Here is a 26,025-nt window from a genome sequence, read left to right on the forward strand (position 1 = left end):
TAAGTGGGACACAGCTTCTGGGGATAGGGGGGTGATAGTCCCACTGCAGCACCTTCTCCTCATCAGAATTTAGCTGGAGTATTATATTCGGTTCTGGACACCATGTGATAAGAAAGACATTGATAATCTGGGGACTGTCCAGAGGAGGGCAGTTAGGATGGGGCCTGGTCCATGGCGACCATGGCCTTGAATACATGGGTCTTAAATTTATATCCATATGAAGATCACTTGAAGGAAATTGGTATATTTAGCCCAAAGCAGGGAATGTTGCTGTGGCCGTGATATCTGTCTTTAGGTATTTGAGGGGCTGCCGAGTAGGATTAGATTTGTTCTCTTTTGTCCCAAAGGACAGAAACAGGAACAAGGTAGAAGTTATGAATAGGCAATTTTAAGCTTGAGGTCAGAAAAAAAACACCTGAGGATTTGGAGCTATTCGAAAATGGAATGTGCTTTCCTGAAAGGTTTACCTCCTTTTGGTAGAAGATGGGCAACCACTTGGCAAATATGTTAATAAGTGGGAATTCCGTTCATGTGTGGGTTGAATGAGGTGACTGCTCAGATCACTTCCGGTTCTCAAATTCTATGATTCTATAACTTTTAGCTTTAGGGCTTTCCCCTTTTTCTGGGCAGCTGCTTCCAGAAATGTAGCATCAGTGAATCACTTCGGAAAAGCTAAATGTCTTCACATCGGTCTACAAAAGAAGCCTTTTACCTAGAGTGAGAAACTGACCAGCATCTGCTGATCTTTATTTTTTTTTTAATGCTGATTTGATTTACATTAAAATCAAACCTTATAGCTGAAGCATCAGTCATTAAGGTATTTCACTGGCAGTATTACAGGATTTTCATGCTCAGCTGTGCCCCCCAGTGGTGAAAGGCCTATTCAACTCTACCACAATTAAAGAGGGTAGAAAGGAACTGCAAAGGTTCTGATCTTAATTTGAAAGATTATATTCAGGATCAACTATCAGCAGGGTAGAAGTTTTGATGTATTTTCAGAGTTATGGTCACAGGTTTGTGGAACACTTTGTCGATCTGAATTCCCTGAATAGTGTCATATCATGGAAAAGAAAATAGAATCATAAATTTAGAGTTGGAAGGGACCAGACCTTACAGACCATCAAATCTAACTGCCTCATTTTACAGATGAGGAAACTGAAGCTATCGGGGCTGAGCACTTTGCTCAGGGTACTTGAGGGGGCAGTTTGAACCCAGATCTTGCTGACATCTAGTTCAGTGTTCTATCCACTGCATTATGTTGTACTGAACTGGGAATCAGGAAGACCACTGACAACTTTGCAAATATAGGCAAGTCATTATACCTGTCTTGTCCTCAGTTTCCTCATCTGTAAAATAAATTTGTTGAACTAGTTGGTCATTAAGCCTCCTTCTAGATCTAAGGTTGTGTGAGGGCATACCAAAAGAACAAATTATCTTCATAAACAGTGCCTTTACATTTCTATAAACAAGACTGTTACAGCAATTTTTGTGTAATGCCGTATAACTTAACTATAAATTTAAGTATTTTATCCTTCTGCTAGACTGTAAGCTCCAGGAGGGCAGTTCATGGTACCATGGTGTTTTAACTAATTTCCCCCATTACTTACACAATAACCCTGCACACATTAGGTGCTTGGCTTATTGAGTTGCATTTTGAGTAGTTTGAAAAAAATGATAAAATGTATCCATTTTACTGGATCTCTCTATAACTTCAAGTCCAGTCAATTAATAAAGCAGCTAGACAGAGGAATCCTTAACCTAGAGTCCATATGCTTCATATAGAGAGATTTCAGGGAGTCTGTGAAATTGGATGAGAAAAAAAATACATCTTTATTTTCACTAAAATTTAACATTTCCTTCAGTTATAAATTTTTTTTAAAAAATTCTGAGAAAGGGTCCATAAGCTTTGCCAGACTTGCCAGAGGGGTCTGTCTCACACACACACACACACACACACACACACACACACACACACACAGAGTAATTTAAAACCCTGGATTAGAAGATAAAAAATTATTTCAATTTATTTATTTATTTGTTTGTATGTTTTTGGTGAGGCAGTTGGGGTTAAGTGACTTGCCCAAAGTCTCACAGCTAGTGAGTGTTATGTGTCTGAGGTCAGATTTAAACTCAGGTCCTACTGACTCCAGGGCTGGTGTTCTATCCACTGAGCTACCTAGCTGCCCCAAAAATTCTGTTTTCAGATCCCAGCATGCATCCCTTCAGAATGAGAGAAATAATTATATCTCTCTTATATTAATAACCATTTGTTAAGATGAAGATTTTTTTCTATTTCCTCATTCAGAAATAACCCCCTGTAAGTTAATAAAGCTAGTCTTTGAAGGATATTACTGACCTTCCCAGCCCCCCCCCCCCGAAAAGTGACGCTACTAAGACCATCTTGTCTAGGCGGAATTGTCACCTCACTCAGTTAGAAAACCTTGCAAAGAGAATCTAATCTAGGTAAATTCTGGCCCACTGTGTTCTGCTCAGGCTTGAGTTGGGGGTAGGTACATCCTTTGTCCAGATTGCCCAAGGCTGGGGGCGGTCAAGGAGTAAGAGTGACATAATCAAAGTCGTGGCCCACAGCCCCACCCCTCATTGTAATATTCATTCTCTTATTGTTTACCAATTAGAGTTGATTGCCCTCTGTCAGGAATACCCACTCTTCCAAGGATATGTAAGTATGAAGAGGCCTCTAGGAGGAGTCTTTGGTTTATGAGAGACAGTCAGATGACCATCCTTTTATTAACTGTTTGCTAGCCATAATTAATAAAATAATTAATTACACAGAAATTATGTCTCTCAGACTTTTTTATATGTCACAGAATTTAATCCTTGACCTGGGCCCTTTCAGATCTCTACCCAGATCTCTACCTCTTGTCCTCTTCCATTTTTGTTTACCTTGCATGTATCTTGTATTAATTGATCTGTATAGATGCTATTTCTACTCTAGTAGAATATATGTTCCTTAAGGTTAGGAGTTGTTTAATATTTATCTTTGTATCTCCAGTGACTTACACATAGTAGGAGTTTGACAAATGCTTATAGGATTGAATTGAAGAAAGTATGGCAAGGGTCGGGGGTGGGGAGTTGGAAATGAAACTGGGCTATAGTCTGTGACCATTGGGACAAATTTGCTCACAAGGAATGAACCTGTGACCTCAGTGTCTGTGTTCAACACAACAGAATTAGAGCGCTAAGCTTCAAGCGTATTCCGAAAAATCTTAAGATAATTGTTTAATGTAGGACACCTAGATGGGCAATGTGACCTAATGTGCTTCTTTTTCTCCCCCTTCTCCCTCACAGGCGGACAGTCCCTTCAGTTCCGGGAGTCCTTCCAAAGGGTTCTTCTCCCGAGGCCCTCAGCATCGGCCCTCCAGCCCCGTGTCAGCCCCCGTGAGGGCCAGGAATAGCCCAGGCTCTCCCAAAACGGTGTTCCCCTTCCCCTACCAGGAGTCCCCTCCCAGATCTCCGCGTCGCATGAGCTTCAGCGGCATCTTTCGCTCCTCCTCCAAAGAGTCCTCCCCGAACTCCAACCCATCTACCTCACCTGGGGGAATCAAGTTTTTTTCCCGCTCGAGAAAAAGTAAGATATTGATCCTATGGTTTCAGGTGGGTTCAGGACTGTGGGTGAAACCATCTCCTGGCTTTGTTTGCTAAAAAAGGTCCATGGTTATGTTGATGTATCTGGTGACCACTCTGTGCAGATGGCGTAGTAACTAATGGTGACACAGGGGTCTGCCTTTCTGGTATGGTGAGAACAACAAAAACCTCGTGGCAAAAGAAAGGGTTTTCAGCTAATGTTTCTTGCCTTCTTTAGTTTCATACCGATAGGCTTCTTATATTTCCTATGATACAAGCTCTGGGTTATTTGGCTCTCGACATCTTCCATGATACATGTAGACGTATATACAGAATGGTCTCTGAATTTTCCCCCCAGATCTGGCAAAAAATAAAGCCTCCACCTAAGTCCAGATGCATCTCGCTAGAACCGGGCAAATAAGAATCCTCCTAGAATACCTACGTCTTTACCTCTCACCTTTTTCTTCCCTTTTGGTTTGGCATTTACCAGGATGATTAAGGGTAAGAAATACAAGCTAGGTTGGCATGTTCTTAATTGAATGCCCCAGGCAAAAGCAGAAGGGGTTGGGGCGGGGGGATGAGGGAGGAAAAGGGCTGCCAATGGAAATGTGTTTAGTATGTCAAGAGCAATGATATATATTTGGGCCTAATCTAATATTCATAAACTAAAATTTTTTTAAGTGCAACTTTTTTTAAAAACATTCAAGACTGAAAAATGTTGATAACACAGGATTAGTCTGAGGCAAAACTGGGAAGTAGACATGGTCTGTTTTTTGTTTTTTCCCATTTCTGCTACTCCCTTTCAACCTTGTTTCATTGCCTCCTCACTCTTAACTTGGCAGCTAGTGCTTTATCATTATTCCAGTTAAGGATAGGATCTGATTAAATAATTCATATATTATCCCAGCCAGGAGTAACTTTTGAAAAAAAGACCTCAAGGAGAATATGTGATTGCTCAAAAATAGTTAAGTAAGGCTCTCTAATAGCAGCATTATACGCACTGGGGCAACTGAGTTGGAGAGACAGTTTGCAATGGGAAGAGAAAGCCTTCCTGTATTCTTATAATAATAGGGCATGGGCAGATCATTCCTCTTAAGGCCCACCATGAACTCATATTATGCAAAAGTTGCATGATAGAAGTATTATAGGTACAGAATTTGAGAGTTGGGTGAAATGGCCTTCATGAGGGGTGTATGGAGCATCAGAACACCTCATTTCAGGCCTAGACCAAAAAACTCCCAGGGACATAACCTGCTTGGTAGACAGCTTGGGAGGTAGCTGTTTAATGTAGTAATTAATTTGTCATCCTGGTTTTGTGACAGAACAGATGGCCCTAGTTACAATAATAGTTATTAAGTAATCAGCAAAACAAAATTTCTTTAATTTTACTTCAGTTTAAAACACAGTGATACATTTTTTAGTGCTTTTAAGAAGGATATCTTGAAATTGGGCAACAGTGACAGTGTTGCAATTTCAAAAAGACTGGTTTCCTGGAAAGACTTACATGAACTGATGCTAAATGAGGTGAGCAGAACCAGGAGAGTGTGGTACAGAGAAATAGCAACATTGAGCGATGATCAACTATGATCGACTCAGTTCTTCTCAGCAAAACGGTGATCCAAGACAATTCCAAAAGACTCATGATAGAAAATGCTGTGCACATCCAGAGAAAGAACTATGGAGTCTGAATGCAGATCAAAGCATACTATTTTCACTCTTTTTTGTTTTTTCTTTTTCATGGTTTTTCCCTTTAGTTCTGATTCTTTTTTCACAGCATGACTAATGTGGAAATATGTTTAACATGATTGTGTATATATAACCTATATCAGATTACTTGCTATCTTGGGGATGGGGGGAAGGAAAGTAGGGAAAGAGAAGAATTTGAAACTCAAAATCTTATAAAAATGAATGTTGAAAACTATCTTTACGTGGAATTTGGTTTCATACCAGGGGATAGGTGATGGTGGGATTGAGCTGCGCAGGAAGGGGCAGGAATAGGAATGTGGCTCTCAAGGTGGGGTCTAACAGGTATGCAAGAGGTTGAGTCCAGGAAAGTTAGCTTAGGATGGGAAGGAATTCACAAGCATCATCTAGGAAGTCAGAGTCCAGGGCCAGGGAGATCAGGAAGGATCATTATGATAGTGAGGCAAGCTCTGCTCCTAGGACCAATGCTATCTGCTTATCATATACAGCTGAGATGTACCACTAGGTTGTGTGTTGGGTACAAAAAAACAAAAACAACCACAAAAAATCCCTGCCCTCAGGCAGCTTGCATTTTCCAGAATGTATTAATAACAGAGCCAAAGGGTTGGAAGGAAGAGGTTTGTGTCCTACTCCGAGGAAACATCAGATTTCAGAACCTGCCTCAGTAAGCCCAGTTATCTCCCTCTGAATAAGTAACTGTACTCCTGAGACTGAGTTAGCCATTTTACTCTCTTATTTTTTTTTTCCAACTGAAACACTTTCTCTCTTGGCTTCAGATTCATTTAGGGAACAAAGGAGACACACAGCTGGGTTCAGATGTCCTTTGGGAAATTAAGAGGAATTTCACAGTGTGGTGAATGTGCAGATACTAAACACTTAAAGACTCATGGAACGTTGGAACCAGAAGGCACCTTTAAATATCATCTGAACCAATGGCATCAAATTCAAATAGAAACAAGGGCCACTGACCCATTTGTAAGGACCCCTGTGGGTTTATGTTGACTTGGAAAACCACATGTTGACATTATCTATGTTGTATTACATTTTATTTATTTTGCTAAAATATATCCCAGTTATGTTTAAATCTGGTATGGGCCATGGGCCACATGTCTAGCACCTCTGATCTAAACCAACCCTTTTCAATTTTATAAATGAGGAAACTGAAGCAAAAAGAATAACTTGTTCAAGGTCACATGGATAACCAGTGGTGAAAACTAGGACTAGAACCTGGATCTCTTGACTAAGTTCAGTAAATCCTGTGCTCTTTCTATTAAGCCACAATGCCATAGGGAACCCACAGGAGAATCCATTTCACAGTGTCTGTCCCTTTCGCTAACATGGAGCCACATGCAAATTTAATCCCCAGAAATATTTTCGTTTTCTTCCTACTATAAATACCATTCTTGGAAATTCTTGGCCCTTACTGAATAACTCTTCACTGGACTTTACATTTATAGCACAGGGCTATAGAAAAATGTGTCTGTTCTTGATGAAGTCAGTGTTGCAAAGGGAGTTAAGATGTGAGTTCCCCCTCCCCTTTGGCCTTGTGTAATCAGTTTCTGGTGATTAGGAGTCCAAGTATTTGTTCAGGGAAAGGAAAATAGACTATATTTCCCAAGATCACAGGCGCCTCAACCAAGTCAAACATATTAATAATAGAAACAAGGATCGCATCTGTCAAACACACTTAACACACCCCATCGATCATTAGCTTAGGTCCTTGGCCTGGGACTTTAGCATCGTCCACCAAACTCGTTATCTTCCTTTTATAGATTGCCCAAGAGGGAGGTCTGATATTTCCTCCCAAGGGTTGGTCTGTTCTCCACTGGTTCCATCTAGGCTGTTTGTGTTGATGGGGGAGGCTATCTCTTGCTATTGTGACTTGAGGCCTAGTGCTGTCACCACAGGCCTTCCTGGCTTAGGGCAAGTCATGCTACATTCCACCCCCCTCCCTCATGTATGCCAGTGAAAGTAGATTATGATGAATTTCACATGCTTACCTGCTTCGAGGGTCTCCTTGCTGTAGTCATTCAGTTACCAAAGTGATTTTCCTAAGGTACAGATCTGACCATGTCATTACTGTACTTGGTAAACTCTAATGGCTCCCCAAGATCAAATATAAAATGCTTTATTTGGCTTTTAAAACCCTTCATAAACTGGCTCTCTTTCCTCCCTTTCTACTCTTCTTACACTTTACTCTCTTCCCCATACTCTGAAGTCCAGCATTGCTGATTTCCATGCACAAAATACTCCATCTCCAGACCCAGGACTTTTTTCACTGTCTGTGCCCCATGCCTGGAATCCTCTCCTTCCTTTTCTCTCTCTCCTCTCTTCCCTGGCTTCCTTCAGGTCTCTAAAATCCTGCCTTCTGCAAGAAGCCTTTCCTCATCTTCCTTAATGCTAGTACCTTCCCTCTGAGATTACCTCCAGTTTACTCTGTATGTGTGTGTGTGTGTGTATGTATTTATGTATGTATGTGTAGTGGGTGTATGTGCATACATCTCTCTCTCTCTCTCTCTCTCTCTGTATGTGTGTGTGTATATATATATATATATTTATATCTGTCTGTCTACATATATATATGTATATATATATGTAGATAGACGGATATATAGTCTATACACAGGTATATTGTTTCCCCATTAGAATGTGAGCACCCTTTGCATTTCTTTGTATACTTAGCACTTAGCATGCTGCCTGGCACATAATAAATGCTCATTAATAAATGCCTATTGACTGACTAATTGAACTTGGAGGAGACATGAAATCAAAAAAAGGCATCAAGACAGCCTAAGGGGTTTATATGTGTAGAAATAGAAATGTTTATATGAAAAAAGCCTAGGTGTGTTTAGCCTGGAGAAAGGAAGACTTAGGTGGACCAGTATAGCTGTGGTCAAGCCGTTGAAAGGCTGGAGAGATTGGACTTGTTTTCTTCAGCCACCAGAGGGCAGAACCAGGAGGGATGGATGAAAGTTGGAAAGAAACGAGTTTAGGCTCGATGCTTCCTAACAATGAGATCTATCCAAAATTGGAATGGGTTGTTTTGAGATTTGGTGGATTTCCTCCCTTTGGAGGCCTTTCAAATGAGGTTAGGGGACCTCTTGTGGGGTAGAGGTTGAACCAGATAGCTATTGAGGGCTCTCCCAACTCTCAGAATTCTGTGAGAACGAAATGAGAAGGAACAGTCTCACCCAGGAGTTCCCACCCCTGGACCTGATTGGCTTTGGTGACAGCTGGGGTGTTTATAGGCTGATTGCAAAAGACTTAGAACTGTTGTTGTTTTAAGCCACAGCAAATTATTCTTCTTTTCATCCACTGCCTCTTTTTCGTTTCATCCTAAAGTATAGCATAGTGTCCTCCTAAAGGACAAGGTCAAGTACAGTTGCCTAAATAGACTGTGTCCTTGAGATAATTCTGATAGTGGGTGAGGGCACTAAAGAGTAAACCTTGGAAGGGGGCTGACGTTCTTGCCAGCTTCCTAGAAGACCAATGTCATAGTTAATTCTGTTTTTCTTTTTTCCCCTAGGCTAGGTCTTGCTGTAGTTGTCTGTTTCTTGTCATCTAATGAGTAAGGACAGAAGAGAGGGGGGCATTGACAGAGCCTTGGAAAGTCCCCAGATTTAGGGGGCAGGAGGAGGAAGATTAGCCTGTGACACAGCAGAGTGGTGAGAGGAGAAGCAGCATGAAGCGTTAAATGGCAGGGGTGGAAACTAGATTGGGAGAGGTTAAGGAATGAGCAGTATAGAGCAGTTGGAGGTAGGAAGCATCAACTTCCCTTTGAAGAAGAGAAGGAGAGAAAGAGAACAGTGGCTTGAGGGTCAGGAGAAGCAGTTTTGAGGGTTGGGGAGACCTGCCTAGGGACACAGTGGATAGAATTCTGGGCTTGGAGTCAGCAATACCTGAGTTCAAATACAGCCTCAGATACTTACTAGCTATGGGACGTTGGGTAAATCATTTAACTTTTCTGCCTCAGTTTCTTCAGTTATAAAGTGGAGATAGCACCTGTCTCAGAGGGTTGTTGTGAACCTCAAATGCGATCATATTTGTAAAGCGTTTAGCACATAGGCACTTAATAACTTGTAATCCCTTATTCAAATACTCACTGGGAGGCAGCAGCAGAGAGGGAGAAGTTGGGGATACAGAAAGGAATGATCAATGAAGCAAGGTCCTGTGGAGTCAGAGAGAATAGGATCAAGGACGAACATAAAGGATTTAGCTTTGGTGAGGCTGAGACAGACTTTTTGTTCAAATAGACTGAAGGAAGAAAGAGAAGGTGAAGAGAGATTTTCAGGGAGAAAGGGACAGAGATGAGGGTGTATAGTTTACATTCTTTCTAACATAGAAGGTGAGCTCACCTTTTAGGAATGAGATGTTAGGAATTAGTTCGGACAGAGGTAGTCAAATTAGATAAGTTGCCTTGGGTGCAGTATAGATAGGGGATCTGGGAGGGGGCTTTTTAAATATGACTTTTTATAAATACATGTGCTTTAATTCCAGAAAATTCCTTTCTCCATGGCATGTCATAACTTTTGTAGCAGGTGGCTTGCATGTATTGCGGTGAAGTCTCAAATCCTCCCTTGGGCAGGAGACCATAGGGAGGGCCATTTCAAACTGTGCCTGGGATTGCACAATTGCACAGATACTTCAGCCTGGTACTGTGCTGCAGGTTTGAGGAGAGGCAGGCAGAGTTGAAACAGGCTTCTATGGCGAATGTAATCAATAGAGGATGAGTATAAGGATTGCCAGGTAGGGTAGCCCAATTAAGGTTAGTAAGCATGAATTTGTACTGATAATTAGATCATGTGAATTTGTGATGTGTGTGTTTGTGTGTAATACAGTAGTTCCCTTCAATATAGTCACCTTGGGAAAAGGTACATTTATTCTAAACAGTGCTGCTATTGCTTAGAACATTTCTGGAATCCCCCTGGGGAACTGTCATCAGAACCCTGCTTTATTTGAAGCCTTGGTGTTAACTTTGATTTCTCTGTGTGTGTGTGTACACACATACATATAAAACATATATGTGTATGTGTGTATATATGTGTGTATATAGCATATGTGCATACATATAGATTACATTTGTGTGTGTGTATACATGTCTCCTACATCTATCTGTCTCTTCTCTATTCAGACTCATTAGCCCTCACCTCCCTGACCTGTCCTATATATATCTTATTTGTACATACTTGTTTGCCTGTTGTCTCTCCCTTAGGGTGTGAGCTCCTTGAGAGCAGGCAAGTCTTTTGCCTTCTTTGTATCCCCAGTGCTTAATTAGCAGTAGTGCCTGGCGCGTAGTAGGTGCTTGATAAATGTTTAGAGCCTGACAGACAGTGTATACCACCCTTCCTTTCCAGTCTTAGCTCATCCTACTCCCCTTGGAAGTAAGTTGCTTTTAGCCAAACTGGACTATTCACAAGCTTTGTACAGTACTGTTCTACCTCTGTGTCTCTGTTTACAGTGTTCCCTATTCCTGTTACACGCTCTCCTCTGTCCCCACCTACAACTATACAAATCCTTTTGTTCTTCAGTTGGTCTGACTCTTCATGACCCCATTTGGGGTTTTCTTGGCAAAGATACTGGAGTGGTTTGCCATTTCCTTCTCTAGCTCATTTTAAAGTTGAAGAAACTGAAGCAAACAGGTCTAAGTGACTTGCCCAAGGTCACAGAACTACTAAATGTCTCAGGTCAGATTTGAACTCAGTAAGATGAGTCTTCCTGACTCCAGGCCAGACACTCTATCCACTGCACCACCTCGCTGCCCATAGAAATCCTACCTATCCTTTAAGACCTTGTTAAAATGACATCTCTTTTATGAAACCTTCCATGACCCTGTTCATCCGTATTGATCATTTCCCCTCAGACTCCACATGTACTTTTTTTGGGGTCCCTTTGTTAGGCCCTTATTTTGTATTATAGTTATTTACATATGTACTATAGCCTTTTGCCAGGTTGTGAATTTCATGAGAGCAGAAATCATTTCTTATGTCATCTTTCATCTTTCCTAGTCTCTGGCATACTAATGCAAAGAGGCAGTTTGGTGTAGAGGAAAAGTGCTTAATTTGGAATCAGTGAACTTTAAGAGTGTGTGTGTGTGTGTGTGTGTGTGTGTGTGTGTATTTTGACAATAATATATTTCAGTTTATTTGGTTTCCTTCATAATGTTTTATACTTTATTTTATTAATTTAACAGTTATTCTGAGAAGGGGTCCCTAGATATTATCAGGCTGCCAAAAGGTTCCATGACATACACACACACACACGCACATGCACACACACACACACACACACACACGCATGCGCACACACACACACACATGCGCGCACACACGTTAAAGAGAGAGTTGCTTAGAGCCTGAAAAGTTAAGTGACTTGCCCAGGATCATATAGTCAGTATCTGACAGAGGGAGGACTTGAGCCCTGATCTTGGTTCCAGATACATGCAAAAATGCTGACGATCCCCTAGTATAGAGAAAACACAGCTGTACTTCGAATTAGAAGACCTGGAATTTGAATCCAGGCTCTGATGTTTACTTGCTGGGTGACCAAGGGTAAATCATTTAACCTGTCTGGGCCTCAGTTTCCTCATATGTGAAATGGGAATAATAATATTTATAGGATCATAGAATTTGTAGCCAGAAGAGGGAAGAGAGAAGAAGAAAGCAATCAGCATTTGTATAGAGCCTACCCCATGCCAGGCACTGCCGCTCACAACAACCCTGGGAGGTAGGTGCTGTTAGAGACCTCAGGTTTTATCTGGTTCAGCCTCCTCATTTTATATGTAAATGAGGAAACTGAAGCTTTAGAAAGTGAAGTGAAATGTACCCAGGATCATACAATGGTTCAGCGACAGAGCCCGGACTTTTGGCTTCAGACCCATGGCTCATACCGTCTGCCCCCCCAGGGATGTTGTGGAGGAATGTGCTTTTGTAAACCCTGAAACCCTGCGGAAGTGTGAGGGGTTGATGGCGTTGCTGCGTCTGGTGGGGGTGTTGTTATTTTAGTAGGTACCTCACAAACGTTTGAGGTTATCGTTAAAGCTGCTGGATATCTTTCTATATACGTCCAGTAGTTATGATTTCACCTTTTAAGGGTGGACGTGGTTTTGGGAAAAAGCCAAGTCACCTGGAGCCACGTCTGATGAGTCAGGTGGTTGATCAAGCTGAGCACCATCACTTTTGGTTAAAAAACAAATTCCATACGACTAGCCTAAAGCAGTTCTAAACCCGGGGTCCATGAACTTGTTTAAAAAATATTTTGCAGCTATTTCTAGAGACACTGAATGGTAATGTTTATTAAAATCCACTGCAGGCATTTCTTAACAGCATTTCTCCTGTTGTTCCTTGATTTGCTTACTCTTGAGCTCACTCTATTTATTCCAGCACCTACTCTTAAAAAAATTTTTTTTTCATTTTTATTTAAAGTTTTGAGTTCCAAATTTTCTCCCTTTCTCCCTCCCACCCCTTGAGATTCCCTCCTTTCAGGGACAGCTAGGTGGCGCAGTGGATAGAGCACCCGCCCTGAAGTCAGGAGAATCTGAGTTCAAATTCCGCCTCAGACCAAACACTTGACACTTACTAGCTGTGTGACCCTGGGCAAGTCACTTAACTCCAGTTGCCTAAGGGGGGGGGGAAGAGATTTCCTCCTTTCCCACCTCCCTGAGATGGTAAGCAATCAGATATAGCTTGTACATGTGCAATGATGTAAAACATTTCCATGTTATTTTGTACGAGAAGACTCAAATAAAAGAAAAAAATGAAAGAAAGAAAGTGAAAAACAGCATGCTTCAGCCTGTATTCAGTCGATATCTGTTCTTTCTCTGGAGTTAGATAGCATGCTTCACCATTAGTCTTTGGGATTGTCTTGGATCATTGTGTTTCTGAGAGTAGCTAAGTCAGTCATGGTTCTTCATTGGACGATATTGCTATTACTGTGTACAATGTTCTCCTGGTTCTGTTCACCTTGCATCAGTTCATGTAAGTCTTTCCAGGTTTTTCTGAAATCATCCTGCTTGTCATTTCTTATAGCACAATAGTATTCCATTACATTCATATACCACACCTTGCTCAGCCATTCCGCAATTGATGGGCATCCCTTTGATTTCCAATTCTTAGCCACCACAAAAAGAGCTGCTATGAATAGTTTTGTACGTGTGGGTCCTTTTCCCTTTTTTATGATCTCTTTGGGATACAGAGCTAGTAGTAGTATTGCTAGATCAAAGGGTGTGCACAATTTTATAGCCCTTTGGGCATAGTTCCAAATTGTGCTCCAGAATGGTTGGATCAGTTCACAACTCCACCAACAGCAGCACCTACTCTTTAAAACAGGGGAATATGTCTTATGCTATTTATTTTATTTCTGTCATGGTGTTATGCCCCTAGTCTAGTCTAGAGCATCATTTAAATTTCTGCCTGTCTAAATCTTGCCCTGTAAGGCCCAAACCACCTTCCCCGCCCCCACCTCCTACACATACACACACTGCTTCAACCACAGCATAGCGAAATCAACCAAAATATATTCTCTCTCTCCCAGGTTCTACTGACCAGGGTTCAACCTAGAACCATTTTGTGCCAAACCTCCATTCTAACAAGTGGGAGAGAGAGCCCCTTAGGCCTCAGAAGGTCTCTCCCAATACCCTTAAGTCCTGCCGTCATCTCAACCACACATGAGCCCTCCTTCTTCTGCATTCCTGTAGTGCTTAATGTAATATTCACTGGGTGTTTTAGTGTAGGCTACCTTGTATTACTGGTTATTTTGTTTGTTCATGTCCTGTCTTCCCTGGTAAGCTTTTTGAGGTCACGGACCATATCTTAGACTTTGGATCTCCCACAATTCCTAGCATGGTATTTTGTTCACAGTTACTTTTCAATGAATATGAATCTTTAATGACTCTGGGTTCACTGTATAGAGAACTGAAAAGTTTTTCAAATAGTGGGACACTCAGGCACGAAGAGATTGGTATCCCTCTGGTTGCCATTCTCTAACTCATCTTAGGCATGCATAGATGGGCAGGGGAGCTAATGGGAATGCTCCCCCTTGGGTGTACCAGCACATCTCACCCATGCTATATGTGCATCTATGTAATCCATCTTTACTTTCTCATTTGCCACCATAAGGCTTTAAGGAAAATTTTGAACCCTTTGTTTTTCTCATCTTTGCTTCTGGAGGGGGACTGGATCAGACTTAGTCTGTGGCCTGGCAGAAGCTAAAAACATGCATGCAAAAGAAAATGAGTAGGTTGGACTCTGTTTCTAAGGTCCCTTTCAGTACTCAATCCTATGGGTCTAGGAATCTGCGAATCTCAACTTTGATCTCTCTACGTGGATAGTGCTTCCTAAGGTCTGCCAAGCTGCCCTCAAGACAGAAATGATTGCGTGAGACAGGGCAGGGGTATCTGCCCAGATGGGTATTAATGAGCATCTGTGCTGCACAGCTGCCCTGACTCACCTTATCTTCATACAATCCGTCTAAGGCCTGGTTTGGAAGGGATCAACCCATGGAGCAAGAGAACCTGGGAACCTACCTCTGAGCACCCCAGGATGTTGGGAGAAAGCCCAGTCCAGAGGACATATCCAGCTTTTCTTTATCTTCCTTTGCCAACTAGTGGTGTTCCTGGCAGTTTGTGCCCAGTGTGTCTTTTGGCAATTGCCCCCAGTATTACTGTTGGCTTCAACTCTCTCGCCAAGGCCTATTCACGCCAGTGGCAGATCTTCCTGTTTGGTCTTCTGGGTATGTTGTATGTCTCTGGGAGCCTCTCTGTCCCGTTGGTCAGCCCACCCCCAGCCAAGCAAAAGATCCAGTGGGGCACTCCCCACTGTGGCCCCAAACCAGTCATTGGCTTGGCAAGACAGCATGGAGCCTTTTCTGTGCCCAGGGGCTCTGTTGTCAGAATACAAGTTGAACTGAGCTTCGTTCCAGACAGAGCCCTTGTCGGCAGAAGTGGAGGACAGAGAATGTAGTTTGGCTGCTTTTCTGGGCTGTAAATCAAAGAAATTTTCATCAAGGTCAGTGTGGAGAATTCCAACCATATAGAGGGCAAAGCATTGTCAGCCCAGTCAGTAATGAGTCAACATACTGTCCACATCAGCCAGAGGAGGTGCCCGAGTAGGGACTCTTTTAAAATCCAGGGATTCCATGCCTGTTCCAGATGAGGAGATGCATTTGATTTTCCCCAAGCTTAAGATCACTGACCGGATCGGGTGAGCTGAGTGCTGTCCTCACATCCCTTTATTCTGGGAGTCAAAGGTGGCAATCAGATTGGAGAATGACCAGTTAAAGTTTTTGCAGATGCTCGACATGATGTAACCAGGTAGTTGGAAGCTTCTGTAATGTCAGCCATCAAGAAGAGTGAGTAGTAAAATTACATGGGTATAGGATTTAAGGTTTATCACTTGCTTTACATGGATTACTTCATTGAATGAGAATAGTACACCCAGAATCATAGGATGTAAGGCATCCAGAGGATTCCTTTCCTACCAAAGTCAATTCTTTCCCAAATCAGGTATAGACAAGTATACACACTGACTACAAAGAGAAGAGGGAGTCAACATAGACTGAAGTGGTCATGGAAATCTTTAGTGAATAGTTAGAATCAAACTAGGATTTGGAGGATGACTAGTATAAGTAGTGGGAAATAACTGGAGGGGGTATGCCAGGTAGGAGAGGCATCCCACTAAATAACCTATCTTTTAGTGTATTTTAAATTTAAGTTAAAGTTCTTAAAAAATTATTCAGGAATATACCCAACTTGAAAAAAAAAAGCCCAACAACTAATCTTATTGATCCTTTAAAAAAAATCATAGCCATTTCTGGGTATTACCACCCCTATCCCCGCAACAACTACTACCTTTGTTTAAAAAAAAAAAAACAACCAACAGACACACTGACCACACCTGACCACCATATGGCACATTCTGTCTCTGCAATTCTCCAATTTCTCTGTTGAGGGAAAGGAAATATGTTTCATCAGTTCTCTAAGACTTAAATTGGTTGTTACAATTAATATGAGTTAGATTGCCTTTTAGTGTTATTTTCATTTATATTATCATACTCATATATGGTTCTGCTTACTTTGCTCTGTATCAGGTCATACAAACTTTCCTCATGTTTCTTTCTTTTGGCATGATAATAATCTGTTATATTCATGTATTACAATTTGTTCAGCCATTCCTCAATTGACAGCTACCCACTTTTTCTTCGTGTTTTGGGTGCCACAAAAAGTGCTGCTATGGATTTTTTTAATATTTGTGGCCCTGTCCTCTGTTATTAATGTCTCCTTGGAATATACACGCAGTAGTAAAGTGACTTTTCTTGCATAGTTCCAAATTGTTTCTCAGAATGGTTGGACTGATTTACAGGTCCACATTTGCATTAGTGTACCTGTCTTCCCACAGCTTGTCTAACATTGATATTTTCCACCTTTTTATTATGTTCGCGAATTTGCTGGCTCTCAGGTAACATTTCCTGGCTTAGAGTCTTTCTTCTTATATTAAACATTTTAAAATATGGTTATTAGTAGTTTATATTTCTTTTGAAAAAAATTTTTTGATGTATTTGGACTACTCATTTATTGGGAAATGGCTCTTGGTATTATTATATGTGTGTCAATTTCCTACATATTTTGGATATCCAACTTTTATCAGATATATTTGATACAAAATTTTTTCACAGTAGATAGAATATCATCTTATTCCATTATACAAATTTTGTTTGTAGTAAAGCTCTTTAATGTATTAGAAATAATCTATTTTGTCTTTTATGATCAACGATCCCTTGTCTTATTAAGAATTTTTTCCTAGCCATAATTATGAAGGGTACTCCGTTTGTGCTCTATTTTTTAAAAATGCTATGTTTTTTGTGTTGAGGTCTCATATCTATCTTAAAGTTATTGTGGCATATGGTATAAAGAGCTTCTCTAACTCTGATTTCTTTCAAACTGTTTTCTAAGTTTTCTTAGACATTCTTGATGATAAGGAGTATTTCCCTGATAGTTTCTATTCTTGAGTTTATTGAACTTTGGCTACTGTATTAATTTGTTTCTAGGTATTGCTCATTTAGTCTATTCCACTGATTTACTTTTCTGTTTTTAATGAATACCAAATAGTTTTTATGATTACTGGTTTGTGATATAGTTTGAAGTCTATAAATGCTGTGTCTCTTATTTCTAACTTTTTCCCCACTGTTTGCCTTTATGTTAGCTATCTTTTGTAACTCTAAATTAATTTTATTTTGTCTAGTTCCAAAAAGTGAGCCTCAGGTAACACTAAATCTATAAATTAACTTATGTAGTATGACCTTTTTTTTTATTGTATTGATATAATCCAACCATGAGCCATGCATGGTTGTCACTCCAATTTATCTTCCTTTAGTTCCTTAAAGAATATTTTGTAATTATATTTATACAAATCTTGTTTGTATCTTAATGGATTGATTATCATATATTTTATGCATTTTGTAATAATTTTGAATGAGATTTCTCTTTTTTGTCATTTCCTCCGGGTTATCATTTTTTACCAAACAGAAGTGGTGATAATTTTATGTATTTATTTTGTATCCTGGTACTTTCCTGGAGCTATTGTTTCTTCATTGATTCTCTGATTTTTCTCTAACATATATAGACATTTTATTTCCTTTTTGTTGGTGTTTATGGCTTTAATTTGTTTATTTTGTCTTTTCCATAGCTATTATTTTAAAAATCATTTCAAATAACAGTGGTGAGAGGTAAAATTCTTGCTTTACCCCTGTATTTCATAGGATAGCTTATAGTATTTATATATTGCAAATAATGGTAGCTCTTTTGTGTTTTTGAAAAGGCCTTTACACACCTATGCTTTTTAAGGTATTTAGCCTGTATCTGATAAAAGGACTTTTCTTTATTTATTGGTGTAATTGTGGATTTTTGTTATTTATATGATTAATTAGGTTAACTGTTTTCATAATGTTGGACTATCCTTGCATTCTTGGCATAAATCCCACTTGGTCACAGTAAATTTTTGTTGGTATAAATTACTGCAGTTTTTCCCCCTTAGGAGTTTATTTAAAATTTTTGAATCCATACTCATTTATGAGATTATTTTATAATTCTATTTCTCTGGTTTATCTCTCCCTGGTTTGGATATCACAACCATATTTGTCTCATAAAAGGCATTTGGTAGAGTGCTTTTCCTTTTTTTTTTAAACAGCTGTTTTATTAATTCTTACATCTTTCTTACAGAACTATAAATTTCATTTTAGCCTGCTCTCAATTATTGAGATCACTCTTTGTAGCATAGGTGTTATTTGCTTTTAAAATATTTGATAAGAGGCAGCTAGGTGGCACAGTGGATAGAGCTCTGGCTTGGGAGTCAGTTCCAATGCGGCCCTCAGATACTTGACACTTACTACCTCTTGTGACCCCGAGCAAGTCACTTAACCCCATTGCCTAGCAAAACACAGAAACAAACAAACAAAAAAATTTGATAGAATTCATTTATAAATCCACCTAGACCAGGGTTTCCACCTCCCTTTGGTAGATCAATTATGGCTTGTTTAGTTTCCCTTCCACATATTAGATTAAGATCTTTATTTCTTATTAATTTGAGGATTTTATAGGTAATCATTTCCTTTAAATTCCTAGTTTTGCAGGCATGTAAACTGTATATGGTACTTTCTGATCATTTTCAAATTTTTCTTTAGGTTCATTGTGAATTCACTTTGTTCTTTATTTTAGAAATTTGATTTTTCTCTCTTTAAAAAAATTCTGATGAACTAGATGAAGTTTCAATCAGTTAATCTTCATAACAAAATGATTAGGTTTTGCTTATAATATTAAAATATTTTTATATTATCTATTCATTTTAATATTTTCTTCTTTTAGAAGTGCTTTGGGTTGGCTAATTTATTTATATTCTAGGTTTTTTTTTCACTGTATCCTCAATTTATTAATCCTCTTTCTAGTTTGTTAAAATTTCCTCCAAAGATTATACTCTAGAATTTTTTATATAGTTATCATTCCTGTTTATGTAGTTATTGTTAATATTTTTATTTTTTAACCTAATTGTTCTTCATAGTCTATATCTTCTTTTTGTGTTCCCTTTATTTAAAAGTGATTGTACATGTATTATCTTGTGAGTCAAATAAGACAGATATCATCCCCATTTTGTAAATAAGGAAATGAGGGAACAATAAAGTTAAAGTGACTTGTAAAACATGATGCAGCTAAGAAAGCAAACATATCTGGAGCTAAATTCCAGCTCCTCAACTTTCTAACTGTCTCACTTTGGATAGGTTATTTAACTGATCCAAACCTTGGTTTCCTCAACTGTTAAATGAAAGGGTTGAATTAAATGATCCTTGAATTGCCTCTCAACTCTACCAATCACTTTTTTTTTATCATGCTTGCTCTGTAAAGGATGTGTTTGCTATTCTGCCTTTTTATTATTAATTTCTTTGTGCCTTAACACATAATTTGTTTTTTGTAAAGATGCTGTGTGATGCTGAGAAATCTGCATATTCTTTAATATCTCCACTCAAAAAACACCATAATTCTTTTAAATACAGCTTTTCCAATAAACTGTTCAACACTCAATTTTCCTCTAAAAATTATTTTTCTGTTGACCTTACGAAACTCTTAGGGAGAAACATTAAAGTCTGTTACAATTGTATTTTGTATGTCTTTTTGAAATTTCATAAATTTTCTTTTATGAATCTAGATGCAGTATCATTGACTGTGAATTTTTATTGTTTATCATAATTGCTGTTCCAGCCTTTTTGGAATCTACTGATTTATAGTAAATTTTATACCAACCTCTCATTTTCATTTATATGTAACAGATTATTGCATTTGTTTTCTTATCAGTTCTGCCATTTTCTTTTGTTTTATTGGAAAGTTTAATCCATTCATGTTATGATAGTTAGGTTTTTCTTTTTCTCCATTTAATTATTCTGTATTTATTTTTTTCCTTTTCCCCCCTCCTCTGTTAAGTAACTTTTTAATCCCTACAATTAGTTCTGCTTCTGTTGTTTTTATCTGGGTCTCTTCTCCCACACAGTCTCCTTCTCAGTCTCCTACACCTACCTTCATATATCTGTTCCATTCCAAGTTCTTATTAAGGTAATAGGATAATAAGAATTTATATGAATCCTATTATGTGCCTGATACTATGCTTAGTGCTTTACAAATATTAGCTCATTTGATTCTAACAACAACGCTGTGAAGTAGGTGCTTTTATTATCCCCATTTTACAGTTGAAGAAAGTGTGGCAAACAGAGGTTAAGTGATTTGCTCAAGGTTACACAGTTAGAAGTGTCTGAGGCCAAATTTGAACTCAAGTCTTCATGACTTCAGGTCTAGCTGTTTATCCACTATGCCACCTAGCTACCTCAATAGTTATTAGGCTCTCTATTAATTAACTTATTTTTTGTTGTGTTCTTGATATTTCCCTTTCTTTGTGCAGATAAGAATAAAAGTTTAAAATCCCTGCCACTCTTTCCCCACAAGAAGCCTTTCCTAACCCCTCTCAATTCTTGTGCCTTCTGTCTCTTACTGAGTTATTATTTATCTCATGTATAGCTTGTTTTACATGTTTGTTTGCTTGTTTTCTTGCCCTTTAGACTGAGGGTATGGCCTGCCTTTTTCATCTTTTTGCATCGGCAGCACTTAGCACAAATAGTTCCTGGCAAAGAGTAGATGCATAATAAAGGTTTATTGACTGACTGACCAAATCACCCTTTTAACTTTAATAATATTAATTAGTAGCTCCCTTTTTCAAGAAGAAATTATTTACTTTGTCTAATTCCTTATTTTTCCCCTTAGGGCTTTTCTGAATTTTATGTCCCAGTTCATGGTATATATACACTTTTCCTATGTATTTTTTATTCTCTCTTTGTCCATTATATAAGATAGGGTTTCTGGGAGACATATATTACTCTCCCCTCTATCCTGTTGCTTTTTATAACTATTTGTATATCTCTCTCAATTCTCCCTTCTGTCTCTTTTTCTGTTTTTATTCCAATCCTAAAACCTTTAGCAGGCATCTGTTATGTATGTGCTAGACACTGTTCTAGGAACTAGAAATACAAAGACAAAAATGAATATCCCTAACCTTGAGGAGATTATTTTCTTTTGGGAAAATAATATGTATACAATACAAGATAATTTCACAGGGAAGTGAGGACGGTAGCAGCTGGGGGTGGGGGAGAGGATCAGGAAAGGCTAGTAAATGGTAGGTGCTTAAACTGAATCTTGAGGGAAGCTAGGTATTCTCAGGAGCGGAAGTGAGGAGAGACTGTATTTCATTTCCAGTCATAATGGACAGCCTATGCAAGACATGGAGATGGCAGATGTGTGAAGAACAGCAAGAATGCTGGTTTGGCCGGGTTGTAGAGTGTGAGATGCATAGAGATGAAGGGAGTTGATTAGATCTCCAAGAGGAAATGTAGAGAGAGGAGAGAGAAAAGAGGAGGGTCTAGGAAACTGCTTTGGAATACATCCACAGGAAGGAGAAAGAATATGGATAATGAGCTAACAAAGGAGACTGAGAAGGAGCAATCAGACAGGTAAGAGGAAACCCAAGAGAAAGCAGTCATGGAAATCCAGAGATGAGAAAGTTACTAAAAGGGAGAGTCCGTCTTCTAACCATCATGGTGCCCTCGACATTACTCCAGTCTTCGCCATTCGCTGTGACATGTATTAGTAGAAACATTAAGTGAGGACTTTAAGTATTTGTAAGCCCTTCACTACTTGGCCTCAACCTCTCTCTTCAGCCTCATTATATAGTATTTCCCGTCTTACACTAAAGTCCAGCCAAACTGTCTTTCTTTGTGTTTCTGATACATGGCATTTCCGTCTCCTGTTTCCATTACTTTTCACTAGCCATCCTCTATGTCTGAAAATGCATTCCCTCCTGAACTCCACCTCATAGAATCTCTTCCTCCAAGAGCAGCTCAGGCACCACCCTAGACACAAAGTCTTTCATGATCCAGTCAGGTGACTCAGTGGATACAGCACTGGACATGAAGTTAGGAAAATGAGTGCAAATGTAGCCTTAAACACTAGCTGTGTGACATTGGGCAGGACACATAATCTCCATCTACCTTAGTTTCATCATCTGTAATATGGGAATAATAATAGTATTTATTGTCCAGAGTTGGTGTAAGGATAAAATGACATTATATCCTCCCCTTCTCCCCCTTTTCCTTTCCTTCTCTTCCTCCTTTCTTTCTCCTCTCCCTCCCCTTCCTATTCCTTCCCCTTTCCTTCCTTTTCTCCAACACTTAGCACAGTGACTGCTTAAATAGCTATTTAACAAATAATAAATATTGTTGATGGCTTGTTAGCTGATTAGGGCTGGTGTAGTAAATGACATTCAGGGTCTCCTGTTCTGCCAGAGTGACCTGAAGACTGAAATAACTGAGAGCCATTTTCTAAATGAACCTTTGCTTTAGAGCCCCATGATTTGCCACTACTTTCCTCCAATTCTCCTCCCCACTTTATCCTGTCTTCTCACTTATTAGCAAAGAGCTCTGTTAGACCTTTATCTGATTTGCAGGAGATGCAACACTGCCACTGGAAATGATACTTCAGTTCAGTTCCATCCAATTTGGTTAGACAAGCATTTAATAAGATACTTACCCAGATGTCTCTAATTAATAGTAGCTATATCTGAAGGGGAAAAAAAAAGTAGAGTGCCCGGCCAGATATTCCAGTATTTACAAATAAGGCTAGGTCCTGCGGGCTTGGGAACAAGGTAGCTTTCTCTTATTTTCATCCATTGTCCATTCTGTTCAGTAGAATATCTAGCCCCTCATTCCCTGAGTGGGCGGCAATCACAATTAGAGCTAGCCCATGTCAAAACTGGGGAGTTAATGAAACTTGTTTTTGGAATTACCAGTCTACAGATATCTACACACACATACACACACACTTAAAAAACAACAACAGCTTGGTCTCTTCCGGCTCAGCTCTATTAATAACCCCCAGGCCTGGACACAGACAGCAAATTATAGTCTTGCCCAAGGCTGCCCCCGTTTCCTCCTTGACTTTTCCCTTTCCTGTGCTTCTTTGGGCCCTGACCTGTCAGATCTATCAGCATGTGTATTTATCTCTAAGGAACACATCTGCCTTGATGTGTAGATGAGGGATGGGGTAAAACTAGGAGTTTATTTTTCACTTGGACAGCCATCAAAAGCAGTCCTCAAATAGATAGTGAAAGGAGTAACAGCTATCTTATAGAAGGCTTTCAAGGCTTTTGTCGTTGTTAGCCTTTGCTAGAGTGACAACCAGCATGTCTTTTGGTGGCACCTGTTTGAGGACTAGTTTAGCTCTAATTTCTCTCTCTTGGGCAGTAGTCCTTCTTAGAGCTCAGGTGTTCACCCTTTCCTCCTCTTTCCATTTTCCCTTGGCTTTTCCTGTCCCTGTGACATTACTTTCTTCCTATCCAGGGAGCAGCCAAATGTACAGTACCACCTAAGAAAAAAGGTCAAATGTGCATGTACAGTATTTATCTAGAGAGAATTAAGTTGTAGTAATGGGTTGTACTGATAATGAAACAGCAGAGTCCTTTCAGGGTAAAACATAGTCTTCAAGGCTCCGATCAAGGCTCACCTCATCCATGAAGCCCTCCCGAGCTATGGTAGCTCCTTTTGATCTCTCCAAACTTGGAACTGCATAGAGAGCCAATAGTGTCATGCAGTGTGACTCTTAAATGTTTTCTCTTAGGTTCAGAAAATCAACTATAGTGGAATAGTAGGAGGAAAACCTGACTTTAAAATGTTTTTTGTAAAAATTTAGTGCTTTTTTTAGTTGACTACAGGGTTGATAGGAGTCACAGGTGTGGCATGGTTTCCAATAAGTAGTAAACAAGAGGTAGAGAGGTAATAGTTGTTCTGTATCCGGCAAAAATAAATTTTGAAAGATGCATTTGGTCTGTGAATATCATATTTTAGGTTACCATTGACAGCCTGGAACATGCCCAGAAAATGAGGAGGCTGATGTAGGATGAGTGGATCTAGAAACTAAATCATTCTTTTTTTTTTTTTTTTGGTGAGGCAGTCAGGCTTAAGTGACTTGCCCAAGGTCATACTGCTAGTGCGTGTAATGTAATGTGTCTGAGGCCGGATTTGAACTCAGGTCCTCCTGACTCCAGGGCCGGTGCTCTATCCACTGCGCCACCTAGCTGCCCCTAGAGTCACTTCTAGGAGCCTCGATTGATTATTGTCCTTGTCCATTCTTGAGGATGACCAAAGTGACATCACTACATTGGTGTCAGGGTATAGTGTGTCTGACTGTGGCTGGTAGACCGATACGAGCGTGGAAGGCTCTGTCAGAGGTTAGGCGCATATAGTCAACATGAACATTTGGAACGGAAATGTCTCTAAATCTACACGTCTCACGTTTAGTGTGAGCTACTGCAATTCTGCTCATAGAGCACAGTGCTGCCTTTGATGCACATACGCCATGCTAGGTGGTCCTGTGCCAATGTCTCCCATGGCTCACAAGCAATCCCAGAGTCCTTCAGAGAGAGATCTTGAGAGTGTCCCTCTATCACTTCTTCTGACCACCATGTGAGCGCTTGCCCTCTGTGAGTTCTCCATAAAATAGTCTTTGAGTATTTCCTTAGAGATGAGAAGACCAAGGGAAATCATAGCATTAGGACCTAGACCTGTGATGTCACTGGTGAATAAACTTCCTCTGCTAATGTCTAGTCAGCGCTTTCTTTGCAATTTAGGCTTAGAGAGTTGCCTGGAGTGTGTGCCCAGGATCATGCAGCTAGTGTGTGTCAGGGGTGGGGCTTAAACCCAGATCATCTGTCAGATATTTGAAGGGTTAGCCTATGGAAAAGAGACTAGACTTATTCTATGTAGCTCAGTCTAAATGAAAGAGCTAGGACCAGTGGATGATGTATTTACAAGGAGGCACATTTTATTAGAAGTGTACTACATTGGAATCTGTTATTTTGTAAAGCCGTGAGGTACTTGTTTCTACAGGTGTTTAAAGAGACTGGGAAAGCCATCCACTAGCCATGTGGAAGAAGACAGTCCTTCACATAATGGGAGTTGGGATTAGATGAGTTCTGAAGTACCTCTAGGTGTGTGTGTTTGTCTTGTTTCCCCAACAAGGTTTTAAAAGCCATTAGAGGGCAAGAACTATTCTTTAGGTCTTGTATTCCATCCCTGGCTTCTACCCTCCAGTCTAGTCATGTGTCTGCCATGTACAAGTCATGGTGCTAGGTACTAGGGACTCAAAAATGAGAAGAATCTTTCCACTCAAGGAGTGTATACTTTACTGGGAAAAATATATGTGGAACAGGACCATCCTGGGTTCTGAATGCCACACTGAGAACTTTGCATTTTATCGTGGCAATAATGAGCCATGCTGCAAATTATTTATCAGGGAAAATAGACAGGCATTGCAGAAAGATGATTTTGGCAGCTGTGTGGAAGATGAATTGGAGAGAAGAAAGGTGGGATGCCAAGAGTTCAGTTAGGAGCTATTACAGTAGTGTGGGGGAGAGGCGACGAAGGTCTGAGGTAGGTTGATGGTTGTGTGAGTGAAAGAAATGGAACAGATGGAAAGATGTTATGGAAGTAGAATTTAAAAGACTTGACATCAGATTGCATATGGGAAGTAAAGGAAAATGAAGTGTTGAGGATGACTGAGGTTGCAAGGCTACCTATTAAAAGGTTGATTCCCTCAACAGAAACAGAGAATTTTGAAGAAAGGGCATATTTAGGGAGAAATAACAACAATAATAGGGAGCA

At 39.8% G+C, this 26,025-nt stretch overlaps 1 protein-coding gene across 3 annotated transcripts in view; it reads left to right on the plus strand.

The window, feature by feature from the left end:
- PRKAG2 (protein kinase AMP-activated non-catalytic subunit gamma 2) overlaps positions 1-26,025 on the plus strand; it is a 461,370-nt gene that overhangs the window by 192,157 nt on the left and 243,188 nt on the right. For 2 of the 3 annotated variants that reach the window (XM_021009627.2, XM_021009628.2), the window contains one exon: positions 3,310-3,589. In XM_021009627.2, coding sequence (XP_020865286.1) covers positions 3,310-3,589 — 280 coding nt within the window. Of the gene's footprint in view, positions 1-3,309; positions 3,616-26,025 lie in introns of those variants that run through there. The other variant, XM_078152663.1, reaches the window with a different exon arrangement.

The sequence above is a fragment of the Phascolarctos cinereus genome, unplaced genomic scaffold, assembly GCF_003287225.1.
Source record: "Phascolarctos cinereus isolate Bilbo 61053 unplaced genomic scaffold, phaCin_HiC Scaffold_1;HRSCAF=81, whole genome shotgun sequence".
In the NCBI taxonomy this organism is placed as follows: domain Eukaryota; kingdom Metazoa; phylum Chordata; class Mammalia; order Diprotodontia; family Phascolarctidae; genus Phascolarctos; species Phascolarctos cinereus.